Here is a 23575-nt window from a genome sequence, read left to right as displayed (position 1 = left end):
TTTGCACACTGTAAAAATTTATATAAATAAAACTCTATTTGATATTCTTAATTATACATATTTAATTGGAAAAAATAAATAAAATTGTATCAACTATAAGAATATAAACACCAATCTTCTCGCTACACGTCACCCCCGCAAAAAGAAAAAAGTAAACTAATTTTTATTGAACACGCGTACCGCCGCCATTGGCGACTCCTCGCACACGGTCAACTTCCAGCTCATCAGTCGAAAAGATACGTTAAAGAAAGCCACCGGCGCCCTAACCGGCCGCTGCAGATGCCGACGATTTCACCGCCACCGGCACGGAAGCAAACCGGCCGGAGAAGTTATGAAACCCGCCGTTGTACTCGTCGCCTTCGAAATCTACATCGCCGGCAGGGCCCTCGTCGAAATTCAAAGCGTAACTGATGGGGTCGTATTGGAATTTACCGAGCTTGACGGCGGCGGTCCGGTTCCGGTTGAAGCGGCGAATGAAGGTCTTCCATCTGGGGCCGGCAACGATCTCGGACCATTCACGGAGCTTCTTGAGGGATCTGAGGCCGCCGCTCCACCAGTGATCGTCGCCGTCGAACTTGGGCCCTTTTGATTTTACCCGTTCCCAGAAAGACGGTTCGTCGGGCAGCGAAGGGTGGGATCGGAAGCAAGGGAAGCATAGACAGGAATAGCGTCGAGAGGCCAAGAGAGCATCGGCGCCGTCGATTTCTCCGGCGAGTTCCGATTCTCTGGATGCTCCGTCACGGTCTCCCATGGCCATAAAAAGAGAAAGCGAGAGAGATTCGGAGTGGGATTACGCTCCAGTCCCGTCCCGTATATACAATTTTGAAGGATCCAACGGCTTAAAAGAAACAGTGGGCGACCGGGGACTGCCAGTCAAGTGGTGGGCCCCAATGATTGTTATCCGGTAGTTGGGTTATCCGTGACAGGGAAAGGAGCACTAAAGAATAATTATTGCGCATCAGAAAAAAAAAGAAAGGAGAAAACGGGATTTCGAGCCGTTGTCCATAGCGAAACGATGTCGTTGCGGGAGAGGAGAGGGTACTCTGGTGCTTCGCGGACAGAATGAGACAGTACAAAAGAGTGGGGCCCGGGATTTGCTGGCATCAGAAGGATGTGGTTTGAAAAATGAGCGATGATTAGGGGATGGTGGGTCCCACTTACTTGTGTTAAGGATAAACGGAATCTGCCTCGCTGGCGCTCCTACCCACTAACTAATATTCACTATTTTGTTTATCTTCTATAAATTAAACATTTATTTATTTTCCATTTCTATATTACATCTTTTATTTCTTTGTAGGCTTGTTATTTGCAATATTGACTTTTAAATGTTATTTAATAGAAAAAGGTGTCCAACTACAAAAAAGAAAAAGATATCTATATCTCAAGTGGACGGCGACGGCTTCTTATTGTATAATAAGTAATAGAGGGAAAAAATAGGAAAATTGTCAGAAATTGTACTCGACGACGAATTTTGGAGTAGTTGGGGAAATTGGGCCGTGGGCCCTTGGGATGCAGAATTTGGGTTCTTCAGAAATTGAGAAAAGACCAGCCCAATATATGCAAAGCCCAGAACACCTAGATGGAAGTCAAAACTCTGGCATCATGGGAAAGGAAAAAATCATTCTGAGATAGGTTCTTTTGAGATGCTTTCAGTTCAATTGAGGACGATGATAAAATTTTCAATTTACAAGACCCAGTTGAATTAATGGCTTCCTCTTGGCTCTATTGGCGGTGATCGTTGAGACGGAACAATGCCTGGTCCTGGGCCGCACATGCTCTACGCCATGGGCTCAGGCATGGCTCTGATGACTCTTAGCGACGGCAGATTCAGCCCGCACCATGCTCTCGTTTACACCATCAACGCCTTCTTCGGCCCCGACATCGGTTCCTTCTCCGAATGGCTAGCCTCCATTCTCGGGTTCTCGGGATCTTCAATTCCCGACGCCATCCACCATCCCTTGTTTTACATCCTCATTCTGGGTCTTCCTCTCTGCCTTTTCTACTCCTTCCTCTCCTCTGTTCTGCTTCAGAAGGGGGCTCTCGATTCTGTCTTTGGGGTGAGTCAGTTCAGTTCGTACTTTCGTTGATTAGCTTTCTTGAAACATTATCTTGTAGATGATGTGGGAAGATTTTGGAATTTTGTGTTCGATTCTTGGATCATTGTTTGGTTGTTGGTTATGCGAATTATCTAACTGGGTCTAATTTCACTACTTCATAGTTCTTATGGCTTTGTTTCTTGTGGATTGTTTCCATTTAGTAATTTATGCTCACGTGGACTGATTGCAAGCATGAAGATCAAAATTTTTAGGACGATGTGGTATTTGTTTTTATCTTATGGTTTGAAACCGTGCTATGTGATCTATTTTTTTTTTTTAATTTTTTTACTCAATTGGCATATTTATAAATTGGCTGCATCCTGTGACGAGAAATGAAAAATATTGTCAATCCTTTTGTAGATTGTCTCGAAATATTTGACCTTCATCCTTGTCTAATTTTTGCTCTCTTGATGTAGGTTTCTCTTAATACCAGGCAATGCTTGTTGTTAATCTCAGCTGGTTCTTTTTCACATTTCTTTCTTGATCATTTATTTGAGGTAAAGTTTACATCTAGAATTTAAGTTCTTTACCCCATTTTCCCCCCATTGCCTACTGAATTTAAGTTCTCTCAGTCTCATTATCTGGGAGGATGCAAGGGAAACCATACCTTGTTATTACTATCTGTTATCCGATGAGATGAGAAGTACTACTGATATATCCTTCTTTTTGATCCATAAGTTCATCAATGTGCAGCTTTCTTTGAGTCATATCGTCTGAATATGAGTTATACTATTATTCATGTATCGCCAAATTTTCAGGAAAACGGGCATTCATCAATGTACACTTGGATATTGAGCACTGGTTGGTGGGCGAACCGAGCACCAATCAACCCAGATGCCGTAGTCATAGTCGGATTCTTGTGCATTTGCTTAATCGGGGGGTTTGTTTACATTAACAGGTGTGTGAATACTAAATATATTCGTTCTATTCATTTACCCTGTGCGCCATTTTGGTTCTATTGAATCTTTTGCATTCTCTCATGCTTTCTCTATATATTATGAGACAGAGTGAAGTCCGCGAAGTCCATTTGGAAACAATCGTATCAGTCAGTAAAGCTTATTGTAGTAGTAGCTACCCTGTATAGCATGTGGTGTGCAAGCCAGATATACTGGGCTAGCCCTCGTCGACCAGCTGTCGGTGAAGAGGCTGATCTCGGAGTTCTAGTGTTTCTTGCTTTCTATTTTTTTCTACCTCATTATCTTTGTATAAAGTCCATGCATCCAAAAGATCTTGAAATCCGACAACTCCCATTGTAATAGACGAATTTTTCTTATATTATCACAAATATATCAATTGACAACTATTTCTTCGTTTTCACTTTGAGATTACATTTGGTAAATCACTGAATTGTGAATTTGCAAGACTGTAGTATAGTATAGGCTGTGTAGGTAAACTCAGCCCTTTTGATGTCTTAGATCCACGGCCATGGCAACTACTTCTGAGCAAACATGACATCATGCTTAGCTTGTTATTATGCACATAATCCCGAGTTTCTCATGCATACTTGGAACCCATCGCCAACTTCGCGAAAGCAGGCAGGCAAAAGGCAGCGGTATGAATCTACAGCAGCAGAGTTAAAACAGCCGAGTTAGAATAGGGGATGTGAACAGGAACAAATGTGGGCAAAAGAAACCACCTCTGAGTTGTAGAACATGGGGGGTCGTTTTGCAACACCAAAATTTATCGGATCTAATGGGTTCACAGGATGTTTGAAGTCCACTGAAGGACCATCGGTTGCGCAGAGCATGAAGCCGATCGCCCCGCTGAATTTGAGTCATTCAGGAGGGAAAAGAAACGATCAGAAAAATCCAGATTTTGCAGAAAGAAAGAATTTTGGAAACGAAAGCAATGGGTTTGGGTTGGTTTACCTTGGATAAGAAGGAACAGAGGTCCAAGCGTAGTTTACAGATCCCTTGAAGATTTTACGACAGAGAGCTATGGTATCTTCCATGGCAAAATTCTTGAGCCACACACTATCTGCAGGGGTCGACATCACCCCGCCGGGCTTCAGAGCCTTCGCTATCGATTCAAGGAAGTCTTTATCTGAAAGCTCAGTTGCATAAGCACCTGGCATTCAAATCTGGTGAATTTAGACTCTGTTTGATGACTATTTGAAGTCTTTGGGAAGAAGGGGTGAAAAAAGACGTACCCATGCCTTGAAATGCATCAAGTATTATAGCATCATAGGTGCCAGGAGGAATAGACTTGATGAACGCCGCACCTAAACAAACAAGTTTTACAGTCATTAGACGACATGAGAAAGACAAAAAACGAACGACAAGTAGTTTTCTGTTGCGTACCGTCGCCTATGGTTACATTCACCCGAGGATCCTCGTATCCAACAGCAATGTCTGGGAAAAACTTCTTGTAAACCTAAAGCAACACCATTTCGTTAGGATGGAAACAAGTTTTTTATGCTAAAATATATCATATTTAGATGTAGAACATACATCTATCACCATTTTGTCAAGATCGCAAATATCAATATGCTCCACAGAAGAATGTCGAGATACTTCTCGAAGAATTCCTCCATCACCACCTCCAATGAGCAAAACCTATAGGAAAAATGTTGAATTTCGTATTCAAATTAGCTCACAAGACAACTTCATATATCTCATTAATCCATCAGTTTAAGTAAAGTTACCTTTTTGGGATTGGGAATAGAACAGAGTGGGAGGTGAGTGAGCATTTCTTGATAAGCAAACTCATCTTTCTCTGTGAGTTGAAGAGACCCATCCAAGATCACAACCTTCCCATGTGTTGCTGTCTGCATTCAATTATTATATATATATAAAAAAATCACTTAGTATAATATAATATAATATAATATAATATTCAGTTAAGGAAACTATAAAATAAATAAAATACCTGAAAAACAAAAAGATCTTGATACTGCGATTTCTCTTGGAATATGATCTTCTCTATCTTATACACATGTGCCTCCTCTATTTAATAAGGTCATGAAAGAGTGGATACAAATTGATTATCAGAAATAGGAAATACAACATTAATGATATATTTTATGCTTATACTTTGATTAAGGTCCTTTATTGTTTGGTTATTAATATGGTAACCTAAAATGTAAGAATCTCATTTAGTAAAAGTCTGAAATTGCAACATGTGGGAGTGGAGAAAATACCGGGCCAGCTTGGAGCAAGATCAGCATAGTAGCCGGGAAACACGGGAGAAAGAGAAGCGCTATTTTGAATACCATTTCCATTTTGAGTGACATTTTGAGAAACAACGTTAACTGGTGTAACATGGAGATGAGATTCAAGAAAAGAAGAAGAGAGGCCAGTTTGGAAGGCCATTTTGTGTAATGTGGTGTATTGGATAAGTGAGTCTGGGGCATTACATATATATAGTAGTTTGGAAGTGTGTGTTTGAATAATATTTTTGATAGGAAGAAAAAGAGAGAAGTTAAAAAGAGTAACGTAACAGTCGATGCATGAAATGGGAGTGGTGCTCTGCAATCCATCTCTCTATGCTGCCACTTCACAAAGAAAGAATGGAGAGAGGGTTTTTGAGGGAATCTTAGACATTCAATTTTGTTTGGTTTTTTGTTCAATGTGAAATGAACTTTGTTTTGTTGAGCTTTTCTCTTTTTACACTAAGTTTTTGGTGTTGGGTGTGATTGGTAGAATAGAAAATGGCAAGAGACTCTTCTGTTAGTTCAACTCACTCATATCTATTATACATTCATTAGAAAGGCATTTTGAGTATCATCATTCTTATCATTTCGAGATATGAGTTTCTTTTTTTTAAGTACAACAAATGAGATTGGAATTCGAACTCACATAGCTTCTAATTGAGGATAGATGCCTAAACCAGTTGAATTATATTCAGATTGATCATGACACATCATATGAGTCAGTTAATACTGAGACCGAACCTTTTGGTTAATTTAAAATGTGACTTGCTTTATTGAAGTTCCAGAAATATATACATTGTTTAATTAGTATGGAAAGAGAGGGGATGCAAACCCTGGATAAACTAAGTCCTCCCTAGCAATTTCAATGTAATGCCTGGTTTGATTATTCACCCCTAGAGAACCAAAAAAATCCCATAGATGAGGTGAGAAAATGGCAAAAAGAGTCTTTCTTTTTGTTTTAATGGAAAATTTTTCATAATACTCAATTTTAATCAATTTTATTGGTTGAATGCATGAAGTATTATTTTCAATGGTTTGGTGTAGGGTCCTATCAAATTGTGAATGATACTACTAAAAAAAATTTCCATTATTCTTACCAAGTACCAAATTACTGACATCTTCCTTATTACACAATTATATATCGTTTGCACATTCTCATAGAATTAACTAGTCTAAATTATATGCCTAAACAAGCGTAGTTCGATAGTTATTTTTTTAATTTATTTTGAGTAACCATGTTCAATAGTAATTGATAACTCTACTAGGTTGTTGTTCTCTTTTTCCTTTTCTTTTTTCTTAAAAAAAACTACACATCTTATTATTTATTATTTATTTTTCTCTTTTTGACATGAAAAAGAATTAAGTTTGTTATGGTGTGGAATGAAATAATCAAGCGCGTTTGAAGTGTCAAAATGCTATTGATTGCTCCAATTCAAATACAAATCTGTTGCTTTCTCCCTCACCAACATCAGTCTAAATCAAATCAATGCAACCAAAATTCAGCATTATTATTATTATTATTATAATTATTATTAATTTTGTGTTTTTATTTTCTTTCTTGACAACGATAGCCCCATGCCCATGCCCATGAAGCCACACGGTATCATTACCATACGACGCACGTACCACCAAAAATATCTTATTATAAAATTGAACTCCATTGAATTTTCCTTTCAAAACGAGCCTCTTTTTTCTTTTTCTTCAAATATATATTTTTTCTTTTCTTTCTTTTTTTTTTCTTTTCAAATTAGTGTGTATTGGACCAAATGCCCAAGCATACAATGGTAATTAAATTAATGTAATGAGACTGCTAGCTGTCCTTAGACAAATTCACAAACCTATCAATTATGAATTAATTAACTGAATGCAACCTTTGCTTAATTAAAAGCTTTTAACATATGCTTCTGATTAAATAATTAGGCACTCACAGAGACTTGGGAATAAATATTTCCTAACCCATTACCTACCGACAGCTTAAATTGTTGGAAATCCAAACGCCACCCCTTTTTTTATTTAAAAAATAAAATAAAACAATTGTTATTTTGTTTTGGAATTAATATTACAAACTAAGACACTGTTTAACTTTGAGTAATCGACACTCCTCACGAGCATACAAATCAATATTTGCTTCTATTTAGCAAGAGTCTCGTGCCATTCTCCTTGTTACTTTCATTAATTAGTTTTGTACTGAAATGGTTTTTAAATGTGAATTTGTATTTTTAAATATTTAACTAAATAAGTCGGAACAAAAAAAAACAAAATAGTATATGTTTGAATCTTATTTTGGTTTCACTAAATTATTAAATTATTTTTCACTTATTAAACAACTCTCAAAATACATATATACGTTCAAAATATGTTATAATCAAATTATAATCAAAATAAAAGTGAAGATCAGATAGATATTTTAAAAATTCAGGAACGAAAACAGAGGAGATATAAACCAATATTATATTAATCAACATACAAATTATATTAATATATCTTAACCTTGATTATTTTATTAAAATTTTAGTGTTTTTAAAAATTTTGGTAATTAGATAAGATTCAAATTTGACTTGGGATAAACACGCGTCCAGCCACGAGTCGGGTCTGACGTTGCTTAGACCAAGCTGACAATACCTTTGCCGCAAGTAACATGTCGCCACCCCATTGGTCCACGTTTCTAGGTCGGTTCGTGGAGCCCGCCGGATCTTGCTTCAAGTTATCGGGACTAAAAACCCGACCCGAACCCGGAGCTGAGCAAAATCCACGAAGCCACGCATGCCCAACGAGAACGCTCCACGTGGACATAGTTTCGCGGCAAATCCAACCCCCGTTTCTTAAATTCGGAACTTGCCTTTCCCGAAAGGAAAAGAAGAAAACAGATCTAGAATTCGATTTGGATTCCATGTTTCATAATTCCGACCGCTCCGATCGTCGGATTCTCACGTTTCCGGCGGTTCACCCGTGCGAGGCGATTTCTCCGGCGACTCTTCTCACTTCCTTGATCCATCTCTGCCGCCACATATGCAATTACCAAACCAAATTCTTCGCAACCCAACGAAGAAACGGCCGCGAAGCAATCCGACAAATCGGCATCCTCCAGATATTCTTCGAGGAGCTTCGCGACGTGTCGTCCGCTCTTCCAGATTCGGCGGTTCTCTGTTTTTCCGAGATTCACCTCAACTTCCAGAAAATCCTCTTCCTCTTCGAAGATTGCTCGCGTTCTAATGCCAAGCTTTGGATGTTAATGAAGTCCCAATTCGTCGCCACTCAATTTTGGGTTCTAATTCGGGCGCTCGCCACGGCTCTTGACGTTTTGCCGTTGAATCAGATTGATGCGAGTGATGAAGTGAAGGAATTGGTTGAATTGATCGTTAAGCAAGCGAGAACTGCGAAATTTGGACTCGATAAAGACGACGAACGCACGATGAAGCGTCTTCAAGCAATTTTGCAGCAGTTCGAAAAGGGGATTGAGCCGGATTTGACCGCCATTAAAAGGGTTCTTAATTACCTCGAGATTCGGAGGTGGAGTGATTGCAATGAAGAGATTAAATTCCTGGAGGAGGAGATTAATTTTCAGTATTCCGATTTGAAAGAGAGAGATATTCAGATTTTGAGCAGTTTGGTGGGTTTCATGAGTTATAGCAGAGTGGCTCTGTTCGAAGCTCTGGATTTTTGTGACCGGAATCAGGCGGAGCTCCGGTGCAATCCAGAGACTGTTAGTTGCTTAAACCCAGAAGATTTTCGATGCCCGATTTCTCTGGAGCTAATGACTGATCCTGTTACTGTATCCACTGGCCAGACTTACGATCGAGCTTCGATTCAGAAATGGCTCGCCGCCGGGAATTTGATCTGCCCCAAAACAGGGGAGCGGCTGACGAGTCCAGAGCTGGTTCCGAATTCGAGTCTTAGGAAGCTAATTAATCAATTTTGTGCTGATAATGGGATTTCTCTTGCGAAATTCAGCGGTAGAAGCCATGATATAACGCGAACTATAATTCCCGGCAGTCCGGCCGCCGCGGAAGCCATGAAATTCGCGGCGGAGTTTCTTCTCCGGCGGTTGGTTTTCGGAACGAGTGCGGAGAAAAATAAGGCGGCGTATGAGATTCGTCTGCTGGCGAAATCCAACATCTTCAATCGGTCTTGTTTGATAAAAGCAGGGACAATTCCGCCATTACTAAATCTTCTCTCCTCTACGGACAAACCCACACAGGAAAACGCCATTGCTGCTATTTTGAAGCTTTCGAAGCATTCCACCGGGAAGATTTTGGTCGTGGAAAGTGGGGGATTAGATCCAATTCTCTCTGTTCTGAAGTCTGGGTTTTGTTTGGAAGCTCGTCAATTAGCAGCCGCCACATTGTTTTACCTGTCGTCAGTCAAGGAATACCGGAAATTGATCGGAGAAAACACGGAGTCGATTACAGGACTCGTCGAGCTCATCAAAGAGGGGACAATTTGTGGGAAAAAGAACGCAGTGGTCGCCATTTTCGGGCTCTTACTCTACCCGAAGAACAACAGAAGGGTCATAAATTCCGGCATAATCCCGGTGCTAATTGATATAATCGCCTCCTCCGACAATGGCGAGCTAATTTCCGATTCGCTCGCAGTAATCGCAGCCTTGGCCGAGAGTTCAGAAGGAGCCAATGCAATTCTAGAATTCTCTGCTCTGCCTCTGCTTATTAGAACTCTGCATTCTTCGATCTCGCAGACCGGTAGAGAGTACTGCGTTTCGGCGCTGCGTTCGCTGTGCAGCCACGGCGGTGAGGCGGTGGTGACGGCGATGGCCGGCGACCGGTCCCTCGCGGCGGCGCTTTATTCGGTTGTGACGGAGGGAAGCGCACAGGCGGGTAAGAAGGCACGATGGCTGTTAAAGATTCTGCACAATTTTAGGGAAAACGACGCGGCGGTGGACTCGGCGGCTCCGCAAGAACGCTCCGTTCATGTTTGGTGATTCATCCCATTGAAAATTTAATTATGTATTGTGGGTCGGTTTAAATTTTGAAAATGGGCTCGGTTTTTAGAAGAGCTCATCAATTATCATGTTTGTTTGGGTAAATAATAGAATATAAATATACTTGTACATAGAAAAAGTATAGATTATATTGATTAATGAATAATACTTGTATCAATATTAGGATAGTTTAATAATATTAGTTTTCTGCATGCTTCACTTCTAAACTCTTAAAAGAAATGAGATAGATTATAAATTTCTTTGAAGCTCGCATTTATACATGGAGAGAGATGATGGATTAGTTGATATTTTGAACATTTTTGTTGCTTAATTTAGAAATAATTAAGTTGAAGACTCGTATTAAAATAAATTAATTTGAAAGTAATAAAAAACGAATCTTTCCATTTAATATGGCGGATTAGTTAGTGAGTGGCTCGCTATTTGCGTTTAGCGAAGTAATTGGAACCCCCACCATCCAAATTTAGTCACTTTCTTCTTTCACTCTCTCACATACCTTTGGACTTTCAAACCTAATCTTTTTTCATAAGGATAATTGCTTTTTTATCTTGAAAACAAAACCCACAAAAATAAAAAATAAAAAACCAAGGGAAAAAAAAGACACGGAAAGTTAACCTATTTCCTTCACTCTTTCTTTTCCTTTTCTGATTACAATGGAGTACAGAGGCAGCAAGAACATTTGGTAGGTGAGAATTCTAATCACAATGTCTCAAACCAAATCAAATATTCAAATTACGTATTTTTATTTTTAATAAATATAAGTTCGGAATTCTTCTTTTGGTTTGTTTATGTCGCCCTTTGTTCATCCACATTGTCACCAATAATAGCATTGGTCTCTTCATTGAGATCATCACATTTCCATCTTCTTTACCTTCCCATGGTCCAAGAGAGTAAGCTCACCCCAATAAATTAATAACAACTAGAATTGTTCTAATTAACTTTTTATAAATTATCTTTTGTTAAGTTTAATTATATTAGTTTCATTGTGTTGTGATTCTTATTTTAGAAGAAGATATTGATTTTTCTTGTCTGTGGAGCTATCCAAATTGCTGTTATTATGGTTATGATGATGATGTTGTGGCACACTATCGAAGAAAGAACTTTCTTCGTTGGCATTATTTGCATTGGCTTCAATATGAGCATGTATACTTTGCCATTGACGGTCATCGTCCATTAACCTATCCTATTATATAATTAATGTTTTGTTTATGCAACTATATATATGTTAGTAATTCAGCGTAGACTAATCAAAACAAGGAGCATCAAATATTTGTCATTTACTCTCTCACTGGCCAGCTTCTACAATGGAATCGCTTGGGTCGTTTACGCTCTACTCAAATACGATCCCATTGTCTTGGTAAGAATATATATAAATCGAAACTACCGAAACCTAATTGGGCTGGGTTCGATTCTATTTGGTTCAAGTTTGAAAGATTTAAAACATGTGTAACGATTCTTTTTCAGATGCTGAATGGTGTGGGAGCACTTTTTGAGTTGATACAGTTGATTCTGTACGCCAATTATTGCTGCATTTCGGCGCTGTCCGGCGAGGAGGCGGTGGTCAGCGCCGCGGCGCCGCTTTATTTGCTTGTGACGGAGCGAAGCGCGCAGGCCCGCAAGAAGGCACGGCGGTTGTTTAATATTTTGCACAATTTTAGGGAAAACGATGCGACTGTGTACTCGGCGATTCCGCGATTCCGCAAGAATTCTCAATTCATGTTTGGTGATTCATTCCATTGAAAATTTAATTATGGATTAGTGGGGTTTATTTTTTCTTTTGCTTGTTCGTATTAAATAAAAACATAGTTTATATTGATGAGTGAATAATACTTGTATATTAATATTAGTGTAGCTCAAGATTGGTTTTTTTTTTTCCGTTTCCCTTCTCTTACAAACTCAAGGAAAGGGGATAGATCAGAAGTTGGATTTGATTTGTCAAGAGACATAACCTTAAGCCATTGTGAGAGAGGATGGAAGATGAAATTTGGCAGAAGTTATAAATTTTACCTCTACGTAAAATGAGTTTCTATTTTTTTTATCTCTTTGTTTTTATTATAAAAAATACAAATATTTTTTTAAAAGTACGAGGTTTAATTTCTCATATTTATATTACATCTGGTTTGGAATGTTTTAAATATATATAATGTTTCAAAAAATTACGTATTAATTTCTCATATTAATTACATGACTAGAGGAAGGGTCAATGGAGGGAGAAGAGGGGAGGGAAAGACGAAAGAGAACTATAGGGAGATGAAAGGAATGGGATGGAGGGAGATGAGAAGAGAGAGAAAGGGAGACCGCTGGTTTAATATATATATATATATATATATTAAAAAAAATTATTATCGGTCGGGTCAACCCGAAAATTTTAAGGCTTAACTCGAGACCTGATCCAATTCGATCGGGTTGGGTTGGGTTTATTGGGTTATCGGGTATTTTGAGCACACCTAAATGTTATATTTGGTGAAATTCATTTATTATATTATTAAATTATATTTTTTTAAAAAGATGAATATCAAAAGTATGAAGATATAATATAATTTAATTGAAGTTTATTTTACATCTACGTGTAATACATAAATATACTTAATTGTTTATTAGTCAATAATTTATTTAAATTATAAAATTACAAATAAAACTAAAGAAATTTGATACGAGAAAATATATGAAAAATAATGAAGAGGCAAAAATGTCAATATAGTATGTCATCGTCATGGAGATTATGAAACCCATGTTTTAAAAGGTCATCCAAATCGACTCGGATGCCTATGGGCATCTTGAGATATCAAGATATCTAACATTACTGTAAAACAAACGTGAGAATTTAGATATCCATCTCACGAAAATCTCGGATCCCCATAAAACAAACGATCCCTCGACATAAAAGATCAACAACCTTTTTCAAACTAAACAATATTTGATCATATGAGTTCAATATTTATATTTTTATTTTCTGGTTGTAATTTAAACCTCCAATCCCACCTATCTTATTAGATAAGTTCTTAATTTGTATTTATATTTTTTTCAAGGGGCGGGAGTAAAGCTGAGGATGGGCGTTATTGCGAAAAAAAAAAATTGAGGATGGGCACTCGAAAAAGATTGATTTCACTGCTTTTACTTGTTAGACATTTTCACGTTATTAAATTAAAAATAATTAATTATAAATTTAAGTTAAATTACTCTAGTAGTCAACCAAAGTATAACTATACGAGTTAATGCATATTTATTCAACCTCGAATTTTCACTTTTCTATATTGACTAAAAAACTTAAATTTCTTTTTTTACTACAATATTATGGGGTGAGATTCCAACCTGACTTTTTGATTAAAGATATGTGACTTAAAAAACTTAAATTATTTGTCGGTTATTTCAAGAAAGATAATCAAATATTAAATGATAGATAAATAAAAATGTAAACAACAATTTATAAATTTCATGGCTGTATTTTAGATTTGTGGCTACTATTTGTATTTGAAAAGATGAAGAAATTGTTAAAAAAAAAAAAAAGAGTAAACGAAAATCTCCCACCTCCGGGTTCGAACTGCTGGGCTAGAAGGTGATAATTAGGGCTCAGTATCAATTTCCTCAGCTGGTTCTTCCACTATCGCTGTGTCTCTCTCTCCTCTACGTCCAAAAGATCGAATGTAATTTTCTGAACTGTTCTTCTTTAAAGCAGTACGCATGCTTGCAAACTTGCTTAGATCTCCGAATTCTAAACTTGCTTAGATCTCCGAATTCTTTGTTTAGATCTATAAGTTTCTTTGGAGTTCTTCAGTACTTCTTTCACATTCGTATGTTTCGCTGATTCATCGTGTTTTGCTATTTCGACTTTGAGAATTTTAATTCTGATTCTTTTAGAGGCATTTTGTAAATTTTTCTCATGACATTATTACATGTTTTTGTGAGATTCTGCAAACTACTTGGCCCAGCCTGACATCCATTGGTCTTTTCCTCTGGTTCCTTGAATAATCGGCATCTTAGATTGGAGAAGTTAGGGTTTCACTTTTTTATCTTACTGACAAAGGAAGTTATGAAATCGTCATTTATGATTAGGCAACTGATTTCGTTTCATTCTCTCTGTAAATCAAGTTAATTCTCGTGCAACTTGCACGATATGACTTCTGATTTGTATTTCTTTTTTGCTTATTAATGCGATTTATTGCTGATTTTCGTTATATCTTACATCCGTAGTTAGTTTGAACTTTGTGATGGCGACTGAATCCAAAATGGCGACTGAGGAAGTTAAGATTGACCTCTTTGAAGATGATGATGAGTTTGAAGAGTTTGAGATTAATGAAGGTACGACTTTTGATTTATTACTTTCCTTTTTAATTCGTTCCCTTATTTGGAGTTCTTCACTACTGGTTCCAGACTTCCAGTCTACACTTGTTTTTCCATTCATGGTTGTCTGATGTGCAATAATTTGCTTGATATTCCAGCCTAAAGTAAGTGAATGCAGTAAACGGTCTGGGAATTCTTGTTACTGACTCGGTGATAATTGCTATAGCATTCTTTATTTGGGACACCAAACCCTAATGACAATTTCTTGTTCACCGATGGCCACTATTTTGTATTATCTGATACAGTGACAATTACCCAAACTCTAAAATGAGCCGCGATTGTGTCAAATATAGTTACACTAATAATAGTGATCAATGAAAGAAACTACTAGTTAGAGAGCAAAGCGTCAGAGTTCCTGCCTTTTGGATTTAGTTCTGTCAGTGCACGGTTTAGGGGAATGCCCTTACTATATTCTAGGTTGCCATTCTACTGTTAGGTTTTGGGAAGTCCTTTCACCTTTGGAAGACTTTATGTGGAGTAAAGTTTTCATGGAAATTTTCAATTACGTATTCCCAAGAATACTAGGAGTTCTAGTTGTATATAAGAAAAATGGAGGAACGTTCTTTGTAGAAGGCTCATGGTCGCGTTTTGGAACGATTTTGAAGATGTTTCGTTGATTGGTCACAAGTAGTTGTTCGTGTAGAGGAAGCTCCCACTTTTTTAGATGGGGGCAGGGGAGGGGGTGAGAAGAAATGCTTTGCTGCTTGATTTGAATTCTCCCCCATGGGCAAAGAAACAGTGTTTTAAGGAAGGAGGTAAGAGGTCTGGGGCCAAGTATAAGAAGGGGGTTGAGTCATCATTCCATGATTTTCAGTTGATGCGTTTACATTATAGCTGATGTCATGCTTGAGTTTAGTAAGCTACTATGTTCTGCCCATCTCATTTGTCACCATCTGAATATTTTTACGTCCTGTGCTCTTGAAAGATGCAAAACGTGTGTATGTGCTAAGTTACTAACTGGTGTAGTGACTCGATGATAAACCTACTTGTGAATCTTGGAAGTGATGCTACATCATGCTAACATGAATATATTGTTTCTTTAGTATCTTTTTCATTTAAAGATGAACTCACTAGAGAGAGAGAGAGAGAGTTATCAGTCAATGGATTAATCATAGAAGGGAGAAAACTGTGACACAAGTAGTGTGACACTCTATGATATATGTCTAGTCCTATGCAATCATTTATAATCACCGCAAGTAATGGGAGCTCATATCTTAGATACTCTTAGATGCTGATGTAGAGCTTGTTTCTCAAGGATTATTGTTCTCTCTAAAAAAATAAAAAAGATAAAAAATAGAAAAAGTGTGCTTCTTGTTTTTTGCAATCTTTGTGGGTTTGATAGAAAATTTGCTTCCATTGGGATGCTAAGTTAAGCATTCTGTTACTATAAACATTTCTGATGTTATGAATGAAAATATCAATGACAGTTTGGGAAGTCAAAGAAGAAGGAAAAGAAATTACACAGCAGTGGGAAGACGACTGGGACGATGATGATGTCAACGACGACTTCTCTTTGCAGCTCAGGAGAGAATTAGAGAGCAATACCGAGAAGAAATGAGAAGAGTTCAGTCTTGTATGTTTTCATTTTTGAAGATCTATGTTTTAACTAGGCCTTTTTACCCCAAGGTGGTTTTATATCGTCTTCAATCCCTGTAAATGGTGGTATTTTGGAACATTATAAGCCTAAAACAGTGTTGCCTTTTCAGATGAGAAAATTGGAGAACTGTAACCATTGGCACTGAAGAAAATAGCATCTGTGTTGTCTGTCATAGGACCGTGACCTTCCTTCAGGGATCTTACTGTGGTTTGCTTGAGATTTATAATACGTTTCGTCCAAAAGGTTACCAAAAGTAGAAATTAGTGTTTGTAATTGGTAATTGGTTTGTTCTTTAGGGTTCATGTCACATTTCAAGCATATCTTATATACCATTTTATATGTTAAAATAAAATAATGTCATTAATATTTTTGTAAATCGAGATTATCAACATTGCAAAGGGATGATATCCTTTTTCTCCAGCAAGATGTCCCTAGTGTTGTTGAAATGTCAAAAATGAAATTGTCTGCCCTAGTCACACTAGAGTAGAAGAAAACGGGAAAAAATGTTAAAAGAAGTGACATAAAAATTAAGAAAAAATAAATATATAAATTTTTTTATTTTACAAATTTATTTTCACTCTATTTGTAGTTATATTTCTATCCCTTTTTTCCTTTAACTTCTCTATATACTTTACCAAAAAAATTTCAGCTTCAGTTTTTTTCTTTCTATTTCTCTCGTAATTTTTTAAACTTTTATTTTTGTCCCTCACACTCAACTTCTCTCCTTGCCTCTCAATTCTGCATATGAGATTAATGGAACAAAAAAAATGTAAGAAAAGGTTGTGGAAGAGGCCAATGAGTTTTTTTTTTTTTTTTTTTTTAAGGAATACCAATGAGAGAATTGTATAGGAGATAAATTAAAATAAAAAAATAAAGAACGTCTAAGTTCTAAATACTCTTTAACTTATATTTTTGAAGAAAATAGTGAGTGTTTTTTTTTCAATTACCTAATTTATTGAACTAGGTTCAAATTGGTAACCGAGAAGAACTTTCAAGTAACTAGTTTCTTTTGAATAATATATATAGACATTTAAAACTCTATTTTAAAACAGTAAAATAATAAATGGACATAATCACAATTTTCTCTTATTTTCAGCGTTGAAAAAGAAAACAGCCGCAGACGCAGTCTCGTCACAACCGCATCCGGGAATCCAGCGCCTCTAATTACAAAAAAGAAAAATAAAAATAGAACCACAAATTCCTTTGCCCAAAAAAAAAAAAAAAAAAAAAACCACAAGTACAATCTCCCAATTCCTCACCTTCAAACTCAAGAAACATCCTTTCAAAAAATTAGAAAAGCAAGAAAAATATTCGACCACAATCCCCATCCACAAAACTCTCCATGAACACCACTTTCCCCTTCTTCTTCTTCTTCTTCTGTAGTCCCTCTTTGCCAATTACCGTCATAGTTTCCAGCCTACAGACGGCTCCGGCCACTGCACGCGGCGGCAGAAGTGGCTGCTACTTGTCAGCTGTACTTGATTGAAAAACTGAACCACCACTGACAGAAAATTACTCTTAAAAAACTCAAAATACCACCCATGTGAACCTCTCTCCCATTTCTCCCCTGTCCCATCATAGAAGACGCCGGAATCCCAAATCGAACCCGACGACCCTATAAGGAGTAGAGATGCTTTAACCACTGAACGGTACCCGATTCATCGGTATTCGATTCATCTCAAGTTGTGGAACCCCACGGTTTTCCTGGAGCCCAATTTTGGGAACAGCCGCACAAGTCCTACAAATTGGGCAAATGGGTGTCTTGATGAGCCATGAATCGATGCAGTGGACATGGAAACTATGGCTGCAATTTGGCAACAATCTGCATATTTCCCCCATTTTGAAACTCTCCAAACAAACCACACATTCCACTCCACTCCTCTCTTTATACTCATAACAAGGAAGCTTCTCCAAATCCTCATTACACATTCTCTTCACAAAATTCCCTTCTCCACTGAAAAGCCTCCCCACTATACACATATGAATCACTATCAAAACAGCTATTCCCACCACCAACAGAACAGCCGACACCGCAATCTCCATAACCATACTAATTTTCAATCCTTAAAAGCAAAACCCAGAAACCTTTTTTTGTGGGGTTGCTCTGTTCTTTGCGTTTTGTTTTGTTTTGGTTGTGGAGGTTGAGCCACGAGTGCTTGAAAGCTAGTCTCTGTCACTCATCTTTGATGTTTGATCTTACAGATTTTGGTTGGATTTATGGCCGGAAAATCACTGTAGGTAGTAGTAACATGTGAGTGATGGTGATGAGTTTTGTGGGGTCTCAAAAGTTTGAGCTGAGAGAGAAGAAGGGGAAGAATTTGGCAACAAGTGTCCTTCTGGCTTTTGTCCTTTTTGGGTCACAAATTTCTCTAATTTCTCAAACACCCTTTTGGAAGCTCTTTTGTTTGGTTCATTTCAGGGTAGAAGTGGAGAAGAAGCCTCACCATACAAAATTACACATCCACCCTCCATGAAATCCAGAAAAGACAGGTAGAGCAAATTATGAAGAACCAAGTTCCATCACCTGTTGTCCACGTGGAATGCCATCTGTTACTTATCTAATATTTTAACAAACTACAACCCTGTAAATATTAATATGGTATAAGAGTTCAAAAGCTCAACCAACAGCTTATCCAAAATTGAGATCCAATCAAGATCCATGAACTAAAAAGGTTATGATTTTGAAGAACATGTTAAAAATCTCACACTGAAATAAAAGATAAAAATTGATAATAGATATGAACTACCCTTTTATTATTAGTTATTTTGAAATGGAATTCTACGAATATTAATAATCACATTATCTGGACGGGAAGAGATTAATAATACTAGGTTTCGATTTTGAATCTCATCTTGCAAATAAAAGTTTAATGCTTTTTGGCTTTTTGTGTAGAAAAAATTAGTGGGAGAGACAAGAAAGGGTTCTCCAATTATGTTTAAACACCACCTCTTTACTACTCGCATCTTAGGATAGAATCTCGATTCTTAAATTTAAAGGATTACATCACAGAGGTTTATCAACTTTAAAAAGCGACGGCTGAATTTTTAAATTTTTTAATTTAATAAATCCTCTCACTAAAAAATATAATATGGATCCCTAACTCTTCTTTTTTTTTTTTTTATAGTTTTCTAAAATCAATAACCTACTAAATACAAAATTGAAAATTTAAGAGTTTATTTGATATTTTTAACATTTAAATACCTGTTAGATCATAATTTTTATGTTCGGTTTGGTATTCTCACATTTTGAAGAAATTCAAAATCATGACGGATATCAAATGAATTCTACTGTTTGGTAGTACATGATTGAATAATATTTCAAATCCTATTTTTACTTAAAAAATTTTTCCAATCAAAATGGTTGGATTTTGTAGGATTTGATAGACTTTCGAAGTAAATTACCAATTTAACCTCGTCGTATTTTAATTTCTAATTAATAAATTTAGAATAAAAACCTAAATCAGTCAAATTTCTATTTTATTTTCATTTCCAGTAAACATCCAAATAAAAAAATCTAATTTTAATTAATTCGTTTCAAATATTTTTGTTCCAAACAAGATAAAAAATTTAAAATCATTTCTCGAATTTCAAATCACAGAATTTAAAATCATTTCATCTTTCTTGAAACCAAAGAAAGGGATAAAATTTAAAGAATTATTAGATACGACACTGAAAGTCAGAAGACCAAAACGAAGATTCTAGCTATTGATTAGTTATGTTTATTGGTATAAAATCTGTGGTAAAACCTGTAAAAGAGATTGAAAGTTGAGGTTCACCAATGATTGGAATTGTCCTTTTCCAACACCAAATATGTGTCACAAACAAAGAAAAAAGAGAAATTATTCAGATCCCCACATGACATGAACTGATTGGAAAAATCTTTTTTTTTTTAAAAAAAAAAAGACAAGTGGAAGAGCTTACACATCTCTAAATTTGAATTGTTTTTCTTTCTTTTTTCTTTTCTTTTAATTATAAATTTGGAGAATCTAATCATGTGTACAAAGTCTTCATGATCGAGAGAATCCAATCATATAATATGTACATCAAATTTTCAACTGTAATTGGATTGTCTCTCAGCTCATTAATTGCTTCAAATTATTGAATTGATTTTCTTCTACATCAAACATTTTATTTATTTGTTTGTTTATTTTTATAAATTTTGTGCTGTGGGTTATCAATTTTTTTTTATTATTACAATTGTATAATGTATTGTTTTATTGCATGTTCCTATTTTCGGTATTCTGATTTTCTTATTAATTTTTTTGTGGAAGACATTTTTATTTGTTGTATTCAATGAATAGAAAAATTAAAACACCAAACATAAATTAGATTGAACATGGTTAATAATGATATATTTGAAAGTTTAATGCAGCGTTAAAAAATTGTGGGGAACTTCTTTTTCCAGTAACATAAAGTTGGAAATTTGAATCTCTAAACTTTGGGTTGGAAATATATATTTAGTGTTGTTTGATTTTTCCAATTAGATTCAAATTCAACTGATCTCCACCCAAAATGTGGGGTTGGGCTTCTGGGCTTAGAAAGTTAAACTCACTCTAAGCCCAATCCAGGGTTATAGGCCCTAACTTCAAATTATGATCTTAATAGAGAAACATAGGAGTTCTTGAGATGAAGACCTTTAAAACAACCTTTTTTTTTTCCTCATTTGTTGTCATGTTTGAGCGATTATCATATAAGAAAAAAAGGAGGAAAAGAAAAGAAACATCTCAACTTTTATTACAAGTTTTCAATCAATCACCTCTATACTCGATTTATAGGGTGAAAGTTAATTTCATCGTATTAAAACCTTAAATTTGAACATGATGAAATATACTTCTTTTATTAAGTTTTTTCAAGATATTATTGAGGTAGAAATTTGATCCAGTTGAATGGGCGAGAACGCACGTTTCTCATCCTAGAGAGTATTTGCAATAAATCAAACTCCACATTGGTACTCCCCTGACACATTCCAATGTCTAAGTCACTACTTAGAAAATCAAAATAAATGGGGTAGGAGAGCAAGAAATATTTGTGTGCTAGAAGTTAGCACATCTTGTGGAGGGATTTGGTTCTCCTTTTATAAGAGGAAGACACTCGATGACGTATCTTTTCGAATTTATGTTGTGCTATTTGCCAATATGTGATCGATAGGTATCGCAGATTATTGAACAGGGACAAAAACACTTCCGCGCTATCGTTCGATGTTTTGGTTATGAGACCCTCTGCCTGAGGTTCTGACACGAGCTATTATGTCCATGGGCCAGCTGTGAGGACCTCTAATCCTTGTACTTTAATGTGATTGGGACCTGTGGCCCGCAGCCTGCAGGGTGCAACCTCGTGGTGGGTGAAAGTTTACCCATAACAGATATATAGCTAAGTTGAATCATTTTAATAGATGAACATGCTCTTTATAATAAGTGGTGCTATTATTTTTAAGTATATATTGAGTATTTATTTTGTTTATTTTTCCGCAGTAGGTTTGTGTTTATTTATTATTTATTTTTTCTTTTGGTTATTTGATTTTATAGTTTGGATTAAGCCCTCCATCACTTATTGATTTTTGAATGTTTCGTTGGGTAGACAGGTGACATAGTGGTTGATGTCGGAACATTTTTCTTGTTTAATTTTGAAATATTATTAAGTTGAAGACTCCACATATTAAAATAAATTAATTACAAGTAAAAAAAAAAAGGGCAAATTAGTTAGTGAGTGGCTCGCTAATTGCGTTTAGCCAAGTTATTAAAAACCCCAACCATCCATTTATACCTTCAAACCTCATTTTTTCATAAAGATAATTGCTTTTTTAAAAACAAAACCCACAAAAATAAAAAAAATAAAAAAAAGCATTAAAACCCAAAAAAAAAAAAAAAAGACACAAAAAGCTTCCCTCTTCCTTTCGCTATCCTTTTTCTCCACTTTCTTGCCTATTTTCGAAGGGGCCTTTCCTTTTCTGATTACAATGGCGACCACAGAGACCGCAAGAACAGTCGTTGGTATCATAGGTGAGAATTCTAATCACAATGTCTTCAACCAAATCAAATATTGAAATCAATTTTTTTTTCTTTTAAAAATTATTAATTTGGTAATTCTTTTTCTTCTTCTTCTTTTTCTTTTAGGAAATGTCATCTCTTTTGGTTTGTTTATGTCTCCCATGTAAGGCTCTATACAGCTTTTATTTAATCTCTCTCTTCTTTGTGTACCCAAAGAGATCATATTGTTTGTTGGTTTTGTTTCGTTGTTTTTATGACTCATTTGGAGAAATGAAAATGCAGCCCCACGTTCACCGCTATAATAAGGCGAAATGCCGTAGAAGATTTCAAGCCAGATGCTTACTTAGCCACGGTTCTCAATTGCGCCATGTGGGTGTTTTACGGCATGCCCTTCGTTCATCCTGACAGTATCCTCGTTGTCACCATCAATAGCATCGGTCTCTTCACTGAGATTGTCTACGTTTCCATTTTCTTCACCTACTCCCCATGGTCTAAGAGAGTAAGTCTGCCCCCAATGACTTGAGTTGTTCTAACTTCTATTTTTTGACCAAATACACGTTTGAACTTATTATATTACAAATTTGTTAGATCTCACCAGAATCCTTAACATCATCCTTAAGTTGAATTAGCGTTCTTTCTTAATGTTTGATTTTGTTGTGAGTGTTATTTCAGAAGAAGCTATTGATTTTTCTTCTCTGCGAAGCTATCTTCTTTGCTTGTGTTGTGGTTATCACGATGAAAGTGTGGCACACTACCAAAGAGAGAACTTTTTTCGTTGGTATTATTTGCATCATCTTCAACATATGCATGTATACCTCGCCATTGACAATTATGGTACGTACATTTCCCATTAACCTATCCTATTCTATAATTGACGTTGTGTTTATGAAATTGCATTCGTTATAATTCAGCGTCTAGTGATCAAAACAAAGAGCGTCAAATATATGCCATTTACTCTCTCACTAGCTAGCTTCTGCAATGGAATCATTTGGGCTGTTTACGCTCTACTCAAATTCGATCCCAATGTTTTGGTAAGAATATATAAATTAAAACTGCAGAAACCAAATTGATTCGATCTGTGTTTCAAAGATTTAAAACATGTGTAAAGAAACTTTTGCAGATTCCGAATAGTTTGGGAGCACTTTCTGGGTTGATACAGCTGATTCTGTATGCCACTTACTATAGAACGACAAAATGGGAGGAAGACGACATCCCGAGGACTTCAGCAGTGCAAATGAACGACGTCGTTTAGTTCCAGCCGGGAGTAATTGGTGTCGACATGTCGTCTGAAGGCTCAGCTAAAATAACTTCTTGTAATTTAATCCTAATCGGTACATTAATTGCTGTGTTTCTTCTTTCTTCTTCCCCCACCAAAATTCTTACAATATTCCTTAGTTCCTTAGTTTACCACTTAAATTTATAATCCTACAGATTACAATGATGTAAACA

General features: G+C 36.3%; 7 protein-coding genes across 9 annotated transcripts; 4 read left to right on the top strand and 3 right to left on the bottom strand.

Moving 5' to 3' along the window:
* LOC148212576 (uncharacterized) lies at positions 1–824 on the bottom strand. The gene has a single exon (XM_088121551.1). The coding sequence runs from the start codon at positions 755–757 to the stop codon at positions 263–265; it is 495 nt and encodes a 164-aa protein (XP_087977677.1). The 5' UTR covers positions 758–824; the 3' UTR covers positions 1–262.
* A 785-nt stretch (positions 825–1609) lies between these two features.
* LOC111009054 (uncharacterized) lies at positions 1610–3413 on the top strand. Its single transcript, XM_022281983.1, has 4 exons — positions 1610–2057; positions 2513–2593; positions 2855–2994; positions 3103–3413. The coding sequence occupies exons 1-4, from the start codon at positions 1752–1754 to the stop codon at positions 3350–3352; spliced, it is 777 nt and encodes a 258-aa protein (XP_022137675.1). The 5' UTR covers positions 1610–1751; the 3' UTR covers positions 3353–3413.
* Positions 3333–5445, bottom strand: LOC111009053 (spermidine synthase 1-like). Its single transcript, XM_022281982.2, has 9 exons — positions 5236–5445; positions 4965–5041; positions 4741–4863; positions 4547–4651; positions 4397–4469; positions 4246–4317; positions 3965–4163; positions 3733–3859; positions 3333–3656 (listed from the first exon to the last, which is right to left on the bottom strand). The coding sequence occupies exons 1-9, from the start codon at positions 5405–5407 to the stop codon at positions 3591–3593; spliced, it is 1014 nt and encodes a 337-aa protein (XP_022137674.1). The 5' UTR covers positions 5408–5445; the 3' UTR covers positions 3333–3590.
* Positions 5446–8075: 2630 nt separating this feature from the next.
* On the top strand, positions 8076–10395 carry LOC111008610 (U-box domain-containing protein 19). The gene has a single exon (XM_022281357.2). The coding sequence runs from the start codon at positions 8138–8140 to the stop codon at positions 10181–10183; it is 2046 nt and encodes a 681-aa protein (XP_022137049.2). The 5' UTR covers positions 8076–8137; the 3' UTR covers positions 10184–10395.
* Positions 10396–13685: 3290 nt separating this feature from the next.
* Positions 13686–16399, top strand: LOC148212575 (protein DELETION OF SUV3 SUPPRESSOR 1(I)-like). 3 transcript variants are annotated; one of them, XM_088122065.1, is made up of 4 exons: positions 13686–13845; positions 14393–14500; positions 15970–16115; positions 16249–16399. In XM_088122065.1, exons 2-3 carry the CDS (start codon positions 14410–14412, stop codon positions 16098–16100), a joined length of 222 nt encoding a protein of 73 aa, XP_087978191.1. In that variant the 5' UTR covers positions 13686–13845; positions 14393–14409; the 3' UTR covers positions 16101–16115; positions 16249–16399. The 3 variants fall into 3 exon arrangements, with proteins under 3 accessions (XP_087978191.1, XP_087978190.1, XP_087978192.1); XM_088122064.1 differs by having other exon boundaries at positions 15970–16399; XM_088122066.1 differs by lacking the exon at positions 13686–13845 and adding an exon at positions 13852–13992 and having other exon boundaries at positions 15970–16399.
* Positions 16400–17774: 1375 nt separating this feature from the next.
* LOC148212574 (RING-H2 finger protein ATL10-like) lies at positions 17775–18182 on the bottom strand. Its single transcript, XM_088122250.1, has one exon. It carries the CDS (start codon positions 18180–18182, stop codon positions 17775–17777), a length of 408 nt encoding a protein of 135 aa, XP_087978376.1.
* A 4073-nt stretch (positions 18183–22255) lies between these two features.
* On the top strand, positions 22256–23575 carry LOC111008797 (bidirectional sugar transporter SWEET5). The gene is made up of 5 exons (XM_022281608.2): positions 22256–22289; positions 22409–22625; positions 22799–22960; positions 23038–23157; positions 23247–23575. The coding sequence occupies exons 1-5, from the start codon at positions 22279–22281 to the stop codon at positions 23376–23378; spliced, it is 642 nt and encodes a 213-aa protein (XP_022137300.2). The 5' UTR covers positions 22256–22278; the 3' UTR covers positions 23379–23575.

This window comes from Momordica charantia (assembly GCF_013281855.1).
Source record: "Momordica charantia cultivar OHB3-1 chromosome 3 unlocalized genomic scaffold, Mcharantia_2.0 BLBB01000003.1, whole genome shotgun sequence".
NCBI lineage: Eukaryota > Viridiplantae > Streptophyta > Magnoliopsida > Cucurbitales > Cucurbitaceae > Momordica > Momordica charantia.
This window is presented reverse-complemented; position numbering and strand designations above follow the sequence as displayed.